General features: G+C 34.1%; 1 protein-coding gene across 1 annotated transcript; it reads left to right on the top strand.

The window, feature by feature from the left end:
• The first annotated feature begins 438 nt into the window (after positions 1-438).
• Positions 439-11,824, top strand: LOC149413883 (uncharacterized). Its single transcript, XM_089643906.1, has 6 exons — positions 439-552; positions 1,821-1,948; positions 2,601-2,750; positions 4,164-4,316; positions 4,406-5,124; positions 11,768-11,824. Exons 2-6 carry the CDS (start codon positions 1,882-1,884, stop codon positions 11,822-11,824), a joined length of 1,146 nt encoding a protein of 381 aa, XP_089500032.1. The 5' UTR covers positions 439-552; positions 1,821-1,881.
• Positions 11,825-13,451: the final 1,627 nt, after the last annotated feature.

The following is a 13,451-nucleotide window of genomic DNA, read 5'->3' as shown; positions in this document are numbered from 1 at the left end:
ATTTTAAGAATTACAATTTAAGACTAGTATTAAGCCTAGATTAAGACTAACCCTTAATTGTATACATTTTTAAATAATTTTTTAATAGTATTATTTATAACTAAGTTACTTTTTTTTTCTCGTTCCTCCTTTTCTTTTACATGCATAGTATTAATATTAAACTCCCTTGAGTAGAGAAATAACAAGCTTTTGCCCATTGAATGCAATTATATTAGTTTTTCCATTACAGAAACGCGATCAAAGGTCTTACGTCAGACGAGACAATACTCATAAATTGAAGTTTTTTTTTTATTATTAATAACTGGTGAAATGAATCGATAGTGAAATCGATTGGCAGCTTTGAAACATCAAAAATATAATGTTATTTGTCGATCCAGTACCTACCGTAAGAAGAAAGTCGTAAACTACCATCTGTGTTTATGAAAATCTATGGCCTAGCTGTCAGAAAAGAATTTAGTTAAAGAACCTGATTTTGTTGGAAATTTAATCAAGATTAATATCTTAGGTGTTCACACGTGTTCCTGAAATAAAAACTTGCCGTGTAACATTGCGGTCAGTAAGCACCTTCTATAAATCAATATTTTTTACTCTTTCTTAGTCACGACTCCATATTGTAATCTAACTTTTTATGAGGCGTATTTTCGTCTCTTTGAAACATGTCGTCCCGTTTCTTTTTAATCTTCATAATATGGCTCTAACTGCTTCACCACGCTAGTAAATCACGCAGTTCGCATAGTTTAATCAGTGCATGTTGTTCCAAAGCAAACTAAGTGACCGATGAGCTATAATTTGGACTTCCGCAAACTTTTTACACCCTTTCGTGGTTCTAGCTCAACTAACCCAATAAGTACAATAAGTTAGAGAATTCATTTGCTAACTTCAGCCCTGGCTATCCGATGGATGTTTGAACTGTCATCGTGACGTCAACCTAACTTTATATTTCGTAGATATTCATTGAAATAATGCCAAATAAAATGTTAAACAGTAGATTGACGGATCAAATATACGATAATACGGGTGGTTAGAGTAAGAAAGCGTTACTTTAATAAGAATAAGGAATCCTTCAACTTATTAGGATTTTTTTTTGCGGAAAACTCAACCCTCGATAATCGGGGTGGTATCCCGCCGTCGCACTATGGAGCCGCCCACCTAGAAAGTTGGCATCAAACTAGTGGTTAAAATTACATCTAACGTTTATCGATTCTTAGTTCCGTGCGGTCAAGTTAAGAAAAATTAAGAAAAAAAAAATCGAAAAAAAAAGTCTCACTTTTTTTATCTTGTAAATTTTATGGGAATGAAGTACCTATCTATCATTTTACCTTAGAATATTTTGTTTATTTTGTATTTTGTTAGAGATTAAGCTTGGCACTTAAAATAATGTCTTGGGAAATTTCTGTTCGTGCTTACCAGAGCACGTAGATACTTAATGTGACGTCTAAACTACAATAATTTACTCAGAACTTCATAGATCTGACGTGCTATGTATATATTTTATCTTTTCAATGTTCTGTACGCTTAGACGATATATCAAATAGCAGCATAAGTCAAATTCACTTGCATTGCTAACGCTGGCGATATCCTATAATATAACCATTTATTAGTCCCTGAGCAACTCCGGGAGTTTGTTGCACAATGAACACGATACTCGATTGCAATTAGTAGTCCGTAAAATATCTTCATTTAGATTTAGTTTGTTTATTTGCGATTTCTGTTTTAGATTTGATTAAAAAAAAACACCCAAATATATAAAGTTGCCAATCGTGGATAGAGATGTACTTACAAATCAAATACTCAATTCACACAAGTCAGTTTAATTTCAGGTCCATTTTGTGGTCTTCGACAAGTAACAATCACATAGCAAGGCGCTAGCACGACAGTGCCATGGATCTTCCCAACCCAGAGAGTGTTTCAATCAAGACGGAATCAAGTTCCCAGGAAGAAGAAGCAGGTGAAATGCTGCATACGGTTATAGTTATTGACCTCCCGGATGTAAATCAGGAAGGTTTTCATTATGCCCAAAGTACTCCGACAGGTAGTTAGTATATTGCATACGTTATTTTAAAATGTTTTAGGTTGCCAAATTAAGATATTCAGAGTTCCTGTTCATCAGTGTATGTAACGCAGCCAGGACAAACGCATATTAACGAAGTGATCTCTTGTTGATTATTTAAATTCCGTTAAATATTAACCTTACAGGAAAATGACAACCGTTAAAAGCTTTTTAACTCCAATGCTCGCTAAAAGTTTCGATTCCTAAAGGTAATTTATGACGAAAATAATTCATTCGTCTTACTTACATGCATTTGATTTGTAAAGCACCAATAAAATGTATTTCATTTATTTTTTCTGTGCTTTTGGAGACGGTGTCATTTACACGAGAACAATAAAAAATCAGTTAATATACGAATAGGAACAACAAATACAATAATCTACTCAGACATAGGATGTATGTACTCGATTTAGGAGATAATAATTATTCCATTGACTATAAAATTTATGAGCTCATGTTTAAAGGAGTCAACAAATATATATCCCAGAAGCGGGCATCTGGGGTATGTTTACTTTCCATAAATCGAATATATTGCTTTTTACTATTACAGCTAGAATTAATGTGGAGAGTGTTCCCATTACGTCAGAACCAGAACACCAAGAAGATGTAGATGGGATTCCTTATACGGATATGGACATAGACCTGCCAGATGTTAAAGAAGAATGCTTAGAGCACTATGAAAGAATTACCCGGACAGCAGGTAAAATTAACTTATTTTTTAAATTCACGATTGTTACATTTAAATAGTATGTATATTAGCCAAATGTAACATTAAAGAGCAATTTAACACTATCATGCAATATTTTAAATGATGACAAACAAAACCACGTTGTGCGTAAAATGCAACGATAAAAGTTATTTGCTAATAAGTGTACGAATAAAAGGAGTATTATCTCAAATAAAAGATTCATATTATAGAAATTTAATTTATTGTATAAAAATATAGCATGAGACTCAATCATTTAATTAAAAATAAATAATCCCAGGGTGTGACTAACTTCGAAGAAGCGTTAGTAGGTCGGTCGTATTTTACGTTCAAATAATTAACATGGTTGTTTGATGATAAGTTATAAAAAAATTGTGCATTGTAAAATAATGAATAACGAGAAAAACATTTTTTTGTTCCAATTGTACCCATTCATGTTTTTGGTGCTGGCTTTTGAAGAGACACATTTTGACTCACAGTGGTGAAAAAGTTTTTCTTGTTACGACTGTACATATTGATGTTCTCAAAAGAGAGATTTGAGGAAACACACGCTGACTCACAATGGAGAAAAGCTTATCTTATGTTCCGACTTCAAAAAAGCATTTTCTAAAAAGGAATATTTGACTAAACACGTGCTGAATCACAGTGGAGAGTAGCCTTTTTCATGTTACGACTGCAAAAAAACATTTTCTCAAAAGGGACAATTGATGAACCACACGCTGACTCATGACTCATTAGTTGAGAAAATTCTTTTGCTTGTTGCGACTGCAGATATTTATGGTCTCAAAAGGGACAGTTTAAAAGGCACGTGCTTACTCACAGAAGTTGAGCTGCAATATGTAGCGCAAGCATCTTATTAAATCGACTATAAGAATGACATTGGTCACAACTTTATATGGGTTAGGTAAGGTAAGGTAAGGTTAGGTAAGGTTATTTTAGGTTAGGTTAGGTTAGAATAGTTTAGGTTAGGTTAGGTTATGTCGGGTTAGTTTTGTATATAAAAGGTTATGTTAGATCTGGTATGGATAGGATAGGTAAATTTGGGAAAGGTATTTTTTTTACTATAAAAAAAACTTGCTTCAATACCTTGATTTTATTTCCAGTGTTTCGCCAAAATAATGCCTACCTAATATGCTTGAATGAAATTGTACTAACGTTTCTGTTAGCCCCGCGTATATTATCGGGGAGACCAACTAATGGAATAGTGCAAACCTTATATGCTTCAATTAAATGGGTCTAACGTTTCTTTAAGCCCCGCGGATAGTATCGGAAATACCAACACATGAAAATATCGTTGACAGAAATGTTTAGAAATGGTTGTCATCCAATACAATGTTCATCTGGAGTCCTTCTTATTACTAAAATTTACATAATGTTAATTTTCTGTAAACTGAATATTTATTGCAGATAGAATTAATGGGGAGACTGTTTCCATCATGGTGGAACCAGGACCTAGAGAAGGAGACGGAGGGGAAATTCCTTATACGGAAATAGACATAGACCTGCCAGATGTCAAAACAGAATGTTTAGATCACTCTGAAAGAATAAACCGAATAGCAGGTAAAATCTCTTTTCCTTTGTCAATTCACAATTTCTGTTTTGAATTATTTTACTTAACATGTATTCTGCTTTATTCTCATTCTTTTCAGACCCATCGAACCAGAAGACGGATCCTGGGAAAACGAGGTTTACTTGTACCTATTGTTTTTTCTCCTGCTCTAATAAGACTAGATTAGACCAACACTTGCTCAAACATACTGGAGAAAAACCTCTTTCATGTTCAGACTGCGAAAAAACGTTTGCTGAAAAGCGTTCTTTGAAGAGCCACATGATGACTCACAGTGGAGAAAAACCTTTTGCTTGTTGCGACTGTCCGTATGCATGTTTACGAAAGGCAGATTTGAATAGACACATGCTGTCTCACAGTGGAGAAAAACCATTTGCTTGTAATGACTGTACGTTTTCATGCTCTCAAAAGGGACATTTGAAGAGTCACATGATGACTCACAGTGGAGAAAAACCTTTTGCTTGTTACGACTGTCCGTATGCATGTTTACGAAAGGCAGATTTGAATAGACACATGCTGTCTCACAGTGGAGAAAAACCATTTGCTTGTAATGACTGTACGTTTTCATGTTCTCAAAAGGGACATTTGAAGAGTCACATGATGACTCACAGTGGAGAAAAACCTTTTGCTTGCGTTTACTGTACATATTCATGTTCTGAAAAGCAACGTTTGAAGAGCCACATGCTGACTCACAGTGGAGAAAAACCTTTTGCTTGCGTTTACTGTACATATTCAAGTATTAGAAAGCAAAGTTTGAAGTCGCACATGCTGACTCACAGTGGAGAAAAACCTTTTGCTTGCGTTGAATGTACATATTCATGTTCTCGAAAGGAAAATTTGAAGAGTCATATGATGATTCACAATGGAAATAAACCTTTCTCTTGTTATCACTGTACATATTCATGCTCTCAGAAAGCACAGTTGCAGAAACACATGCTGTCTCATAGTGGATATTGCAATACTTTTACTACGGAGGGCGTCAAAATGTCACGTTGAGCGCCAATATGTAGCACAAGCTTCTTGTAAATTTATGAGAGGGTCACATTGGTCATCTAATCTTTCTACCACCTTACGAGTCAAAATGCAGCATTTATCAATTCGGCAGGTTATCTACTGTATAGCGTATTATGGAAGAAAAATGTACTACTTAACACTTCCAAAAGTTATTTACCTTACAGGGGTGGGGAATCTTTTAACCTTCGGAGGCTATTTAAAAAATCTTTTGCTTGTTCCAACTGTACCCATTCATGTTCTCGAAGCTGGCTTGTGAAGAGACACATGCTGACTCACAGCGGAAAAAAACCTTGTTCCGACTGTATATATTGATCTCATAAGATAATCCAGCGATAATCGCGTTGACTATCAACACATGGGTTAGATTATAATTGTGATAATCTAGGCAGGTATGTGCCTATGTGAATTAACGCTAAGTTCGCTGAACCAAAAGGATAGGTATTCGCATATGTGACTTACGGAAGAGTTAGTGGTGATGTTCGATGAGATGGTTCTTTTGGTGAGCGCTCGTATGGTGGAGGAATTCACAGTCAATCGGATAATATTGAACAAATTATAACTCCTAGCATAGAGTAACATTGACCTAATTATAACTCCGGCTAAAATTCGAATTAACACATCGGTTCTATTCAATGTACGTTGTTTTTGTCAACTGTCGTTAAAATTACGTTTTCGTTACGGCTCAGGCGCGGGGGGGGCGCGATTTAACTCAAAGCAACACTGCGCAGATTGAAACCAGTAAAATTTGAATCGTAGCCTCTTTATTGGTTGGAGCGGAAAAAAGCGTTAAAACAATTCAGCGTCATGAAACAGATTTGAGGAAACACATGCTGACTCACAATGGAGGAAAGCGTTCAAACATGTTCTGACTGCAAAAATGCATTTTCTCAAGAGGAATATTTGACTAAACTCACTCTTACTCATAGCGGAGAAGAGCCTTTTCATACTCCAACTGCAAAAATTATTTTCTCAATAGGGAGATTTGATGAACCAAATGCAGAATCATAGTGGATAAAAACCTTTTACTTGTTACGACCTGTTGGAGTAAACAGTTTAAGAGACACGTGCTTACTCACAGAAGAGATTGTAATTCCTTTACTAAGGAGGGCGTCAATATGTGACGTGGAGTTCCAAAGTGTAGCACAAGCATCTTATTACATCGTTCAAAAGTGAAAGAGAATGACATTGGTCACAAAAAGTATTGTGACTACCACTTTCTTTTGCTCGTTAGGACTGTACCTATTAATTCACTCAGAAAGGGCAGTTAAAAGGACACATGCTGACTCAAGTGTAGAAAAGCCCATCTCATGTTCCGACTGCAAAAAAAGCATTTTCTCAAAAGGGATATTTGAAGAACGGCATGCTGACAGACAGTTGAGATAAACCTTTTGCACACATTTAGCACAACTACTCTGACAGCTGCGTTCGGTTCGCTTATCAGTTCCAATCATTCAGGGCAACGAGACACGTGATACACGAGGTGACCTTAGCTTATCACGTCGACGCAACGACTTTCAACACGTGAATAAAACTTATCATATTATTTAGTTTTCATTATTTTTAATATTGCTTTTAAATATTTAGTAATTATTTAAATATAAACTATTAAAATAATAACTTGTTTTTTACGTATAACCTTTCCTTATCTGTGGTGTGTATTTACTACACATCGCTTCTAATAACTTTATTAACTCTATAAATATAATAAATTCTGGGTTCAAATTTTAGGTATTCCTTCGTTATACATTTATGCCCTGAATTAAAAAATAATATTTTACATAGTTTTCAAATTCAATTAAAAATCAGAGATTTTTGTTGAAAATCGGAAACAAATACACCAATACAATCAACCGTGTGATACTAAACGCGAAGAGTGTGCGAGGAAATGACACGCTATTGATGTTCCGCTTTAATTCGCTATGCGGGAACATGAGACATCCACACGTCTGCAGTTGTATTTTAATTTAGACTATCGATACCTACGACCGCACAGCTGTGTTTGTGCCAGCCGCTAGCCGCTAGCCAGTCGCCCGCAAACCGTCGTCGTTTTTTTAGCATCTGCCGATGGTTTTTTTATGTTTTCAGCAATTAAATTACAATTATTATCACGTTTGATATGAAATATAATAAACCCTAGCGATTAGCTATGATTTTCATATTTTTCCGATATTAAATCGCTTATTTTGAGATGTGTATTGACTACACAGCACCGGGAAGGTTAAACCAACTGGCGCCCTAAAAAACTAATTTATTTTTGGACTATCTTATAATAATATCATAATATTGCGGTCACATTTACTTTTGGACTATCTTATAATAATGCGGTCACATTTTGTAACTTAACTATCAGAAATTGTCGTTGAGTTTTTGACCACCCCAGATAAATATAAAATAATTATACTGGACTTTTTACAATCATGCATTCTTTGAGAAACGTTAACTTAAAACCTTAAATAATAAAATTTTTTATTTTGCTAACAAAACTTGATGATCATTTAGATTTTAATTACTCTGTCTTTTATTTTTTCTACCTTCATTATCAATTATTACTGTTTCGATAGCTCTTGGAAATAACCGGATATATTGTATAGCGAAAGAGGAAAGAAAGGGATCTATAAGAGGATTTCACCAGAATAATAATAGTCCTTCCTTGGTCTTGGTGTCCTCAATGCTCCTTTTTGTGCCAGCATGTAAAAAAACTCTACGGCGAATGGCACTGCACTCGGAGCACAACCTTACAGAGGCGGTGTAGAAACTGTACTGGTGAACCTTTCGTCTCCTGGTGACAAAGTTACAATGACGAGAAGGTAATGAATAATTGTTGAAAATATCCATCGGTTTATATGATCAAACAATTACAATGGAGACCACATGCGGTAAGGTTGAAACTGTTACAAACCATTTGTTTAATAGTGTCGAGAGAAACAGCGGTATTATGCAGAATTTGAGTTTAAAATCAGGGCGACACGTTTGGCAGAGACGACATTAAGTTGTAACTGCTCGCCACGCCGATTCTCGCCGGGACTGCCCTGTGGTAGTGGGTAAACAGCACTTGATACGCGCCTTGTATATTTTATGGTTTTAATCAAACAAAATTTAAATTTTGTTAAAATTCCGATACTGTCGTAAAAAGCACATATTCAAATTTAATACATTTTATTTATTTATTTTTTATTAAAAGATTACATTGCTAAATGATAACAAAGTTATAATTTATTATTCCCAGTGAGTTTAGAAAACTCATTTCGGGAAAGACAACATTAGATTAAGGACAAGACAAGATCAAAATTACAAAAACAAATTTCACTGCGCTGGTATGTGTGGCATATTTCTACTGTACAGACGATAGAGATATCCTCACGAAGTTTTATGAACATCTCAATAATAAGGCCAACCTATTTTATCCAACAAAAATGTTATTATTATGGGAGATTTCAATTTGCATAACAAACCTGAAGATGTCATACTTGATCACATATGTTTTATAAACTCTAATGGACTAACGCAACAAAGTACAGTTGTAAAAAGTACAAAAACATGCTTGATTTAGTGCTAAGTAATTTAAATATATGTGAGGTGACGTACAGCGATGAAGCACTGGTTAGAGAAGATCACCACCATCCTACACTGGCTATCTCGGCCACCCTGGCGAGGACACAATACAGCAGGCGTGGAATGCGTGCAAACCACCATCAAATGGGACGACACGTATATTCGAACCTTAACTAATTTAATTTTAAACACGTTAATATTAATCTGTGTCTAAAAATATTCTCACACTTCAACTGGAGATATTTATACAACATGAAATCTGTCAACGAAGCTGTGGAATATTTTTACTCTGTATTATTTAGTATATTTGAATTATGTGTACCTTTAAAAAAATTATCGAAAGCAAATTTTAGCTACCCAGTTTGGTTCGATAAAAATATTATAGAAAAAATCTAATGTAAGGATCTCTTCGCAGGAAGTACAAAGCTACTAATAATAAATCAGACTATTTATTATTTTCTGCAAGGAGATCCGATCTCAAAAAAGAGATGACTGTAAAAAAGAACAAATATTTATCCGATAATGAAAATGGGATCGAAGAAGACCCCAAAAACTTCTGGCAATATATTAAATCACAAAAAGCAGGTAGGGGCACTCCTATTGGACTTATGAATGTCGATAAAATAATCCAATGTCCCCGACAAGTTTCAGAGAGATTCGCGGACTATTTCCAGTCGGTATACAACCATATGAGCCCTCACATAGATGTAGAAAGTCTCCGGACTGAGGTGCCTAGAAACACAGGTTCAATATCTCTGGAACAAATTAAGCCAGAGGAAGTTAAAGCGTGTATTCGGGAACAAAAGCCCAACAAGGCCACGGAGCCAGATGGAATCCCACCTCATATCATTATCATGTTGGAAGAACATTTGTTTAACCCGATATGCTTTATCTTCAACCTCCATATTTCAACTTCCACTTTTCCTCAATCCTGGAAACTTACCAAGGTTAGCCCGATACATAAATCTGGAACAAAAACGGAAGTCCAGAACTATAGACCAGTATCGGTTCTGTCAATACTCCCAAAAATATTTGAAACAATAATTTGCGAAAAGCTAAACAAACAAATTAAACCGTTTCTTTGGGGAAACCAACACTGATTTCTATCAAATAAGTCCACCGTCTCTAATCTTCTAGAACTCTCACAGAGAGTAGCAAGAGGATTAGATGTTCAACATCAAACTTATGTGATCTACACGGATTTCGCCAAGGCGTTCGACCGAGTATATCATGACGTACTGCTACGAAAAATACATAGAATTGGTTTCGACAAACCCCTCCTAAATTTTCTATCAAATTCGATTATTGCATCAAAAATTATTCTCCTATCAAATTCGATTATTGCATCAAAAATGATATATTGTCAAAAGTAAAATACATCAAGGACCTTGGGGTAGTCTTTGATCCCAAACTTATGAAGCTTGTCGTCTAGATCTGTCAAAATATGTTAATTGGATCTCACTTTTCAGTAACTCGAATATCAACAATAAGGTACAATTATTCTACGATACTTTGTGAGATATTCTTGATAAACATATTCCGAAAAAAAAACAAATAAGACATCACTACCCCAAATGGTTTAGTCAGTCTCTTATTGAGCTCCTCAAAGAGAAAAATAAAGTAAGACTGCGGGCCAATAAATATAAAAACCCACTAGACTATGCTGAGTTTTGTATTCTAAGAAAAAGATCGAAAGAAATGCAAAAAGAATGCTATTTATCATATATAAATTCTGTTGAACAAGGCATAAAAGTAAATGTAAAAGCTTTCTGGGCATACTCAAAATCGTTGCGTACTACCAATTGCATTCCTAAATTAATGCACCTGGATTGTATATCTGCGGATAATGGACAACACATTGCCAATCTTTTCTCTAATTATTTCGCATGCGTTTATACTCAATCTAATCCCTTGTTATATACTGCCATGCCAAAAGTTTCCCAAAACAACCAATTTAATCTTGGAAAAATCAATGTTAGCAAAGAAACCATTAAATCTTGCTTAGAAAAAATCGATACGTCCAAAGGCCCAGGACCTGATAAAATACCTCCCTTGTTTGTAAGATGTTGTTCCAGCGCGTTGATTAACCCACTTCTTTTAATATATAATCAATCATTATATTCAGGAACTTTCCCAGATTTGTGGAAAAATGCACATATTGTTCCAATACGTAAATCGGGTGATAAATCTTTTGTGAAAAATTACCGACCAATCAGCATTTTATCTTGTTTTGCGAAAGTCTTTGAATCAATAATTTATATTTCTGTATTTTCACACTTTAAACCCCAATTATGCAATAATCAACATGGGTTTGTTCCCAACAGATCTACAAATTCAAATCTTCTTGACTTTTGTGATTATGTTTGTAATGCTTTTAATGAAAGAACTCAAGTAGATGCCATTTACACAGATTTTCAAAAGGCATTTGATAAAGTTAACCATTCTATTCTACTAGAGAAGCTTGATCGAATAGGTATTCACGGTGATCTTTTTAGATGGTTTAAGTCTTACTTTACAATATCAGTATAAAAAAGCTATAAAATTGAATTTTTATGTCCATTGGAATCTTATTATATATGGTAGGCACAAGATAAGAGAAAGTCCGTTGTCCGTATTTATTTATAATTTTCGGAATGGACATACCTTCATTTCTATTGAATCTTGTGTCATATGCATGATCTATTTTTTCTTTGTATATTGAATCTGACGTATGTTTTGACATATAATTTTAAACCATAATATTCCTCGACCAGATAATACGTTAACTGACTCATATAATAATTTTATATCTCTTCTTTGTGCATAAATACGTTTGTTTACCAAAAGCTTAATCAAGGAGTTTTGAATTGATTGGATGTAACCTATATTTGTCTTTCAGGAGTTTCCCCAGGACGTTATTCCGTATCTGATTGTAGATGCTGCTAGTGAGAAATAGATTAGTTTTAACGTACTTCTCGGCATAAAATATGTAATTTTGTAAATTCGCCCCGAAATAGCTCGTAGGCGTTTGCAGATGTTGCTAACGTGTGTATCCCATTTCATATGCGCATCTACAGTTCCCCCAAATATACCTACATATCTTTAATGAGCTAATCAAAACAACTTAATCCTTTCGTGCCGCGATTAATTAAGTAATGCTTGCTGTGTCTGTTATGATTAATTACTTGTGTGATATATAAAAAATTGTCAAAATTTATTCACAATAGTTTTATCCCGGCAACAGAATGAATCTATCACAAAATGTTACATAGTTTAATTTCAACCCGTTAATTTTAGGAGACCAAATTTGGTCCCAGACATCTATGAATTTGGTTTCCTAATATTTAAAGGGTTAACACCGAACACATCTTTAACCTTCGCAACAAATCTTTCGTACAATAATCTTTGTATATTTTATACCAAAGATCTACGGTACATATTTTGATGAGCACTATGGTCTCATGGACGAATGGATTAAAGATATTTTCGGATAACAACTAACGAGGACAGAGGATTAAAAACCAATACTTAACGAGAAAAAGAAAACAAAAATAACAGCCAAAAGACTTTCCCCATTAAACTCAGCCTTAAAGCATAATCCATAATTCGATATGGGAACATTTATTTTAATAGATTAAAAGTATACTTTCATTTTAAAAGAGTATTCGTTAACAATTCAAAACTTTTTGGATTGTTATTGATTTCCTTTGATATTGATCTTTCGGGGCTAAATTTGCGATAAATTGTGATTTTTTTTGTACATCTGACATACAAATAAAATTTTGAAAATTATATTAATTTTTTGGTTACAAAAAAAAAAACATAACTGTGGTGATTTTCCGTGCTGATCATCCAGATTTCTTTGTGATAAAAGTATGTGGGTACTCCGTTACTATTTGGTTTTATTCAAGTAGCTACAAGTATTGATACAATGGAAAATATAAAAGTTTGCTTATGAACAGAGGACGAGTTACAACAGACATGGCATTTTATACGTCTCGGTCATGCTGTCCCACTCAGATATGCCTGTCTTTTTCATACCGACAGACATACGTTCACTTATACTGATGGATTCGCTATTATTTTAAAAATTGTTCATAAAATACTAAAGGATTATAGGTGCATCCAACATATTATAAGATGAATATTTGTCTAAAACAATTTTTTTTCTTTATTAAATAAGTAATCAATTTACAGAGTAAAATCATTTATGTTAACTAAAATAATTCGCCAACTCACTTTTCACCGCTTTTCATTTTTTATATGTTTTTCTTCTATAGAAGCAAGTGCTTGTGTTTAAAAGAGTGGTGAGCCTCAAGATGAAGAATATATAGTGTTTGTAATCAATAATGATTTAAGGAAATATGATTATTTAAAAAAAACATGTAAATAAACAAATTAAATTTAGCATTTATTAAGAAAAAGAGAATTATAATGAAGTAAGTAAAATGACATCGTTCACAATGCTACAACTGGGCCACTCGGCCTACTTCTATTTCACAGTGTTAATTATAATGTTAATATTATTGAATTGAAATATGTGCACTTATAAGTTATAACATTAATTTATTATTTTTCGCTGG

Source organism: Hesperophylax consimilis, chromosome 20 (genome assembly GCF_061612785.1).
Source record: "Hesperophylax consimilis isolate HC1 chromosome 20, BYU_Hcon_1.0, whole genome shotgun sequence".
Lineage (NCBI taxonomy): Eukaryota > Metazoa > Arthropoda > Insecta > Trichoptera > Limnephilidae > Hesperophylax > Hesperophylax consimilis.
Note: the sequence above shows the minus strand (reverse complement) of the source record. Positions and strands in the feature narration are given on the sequence as shown.

Coding starts and splice junctions, on each gene's coding strand:
- LOC149413883 (XM_089643906.1), top strand. CDS start 1,882: ATGGATCTTCCCAACCCAGAGAGTGTTTCAATCAAGACGGAATCAAGT. Junction 2,751..4,163: donor AAGAATTACCCGGACAGCAG/GTAAAATTAACT, acceptor TATTTATTGCAG/ATAGAATTAATGGGGAGACT. Junction 4,317..4,405: donor AAGAATAAACCGAATAGCAG/GTAAAATCTCTT, acceptor CATTCTTTTCAG/ACCCATCGAACCAGAAGACG.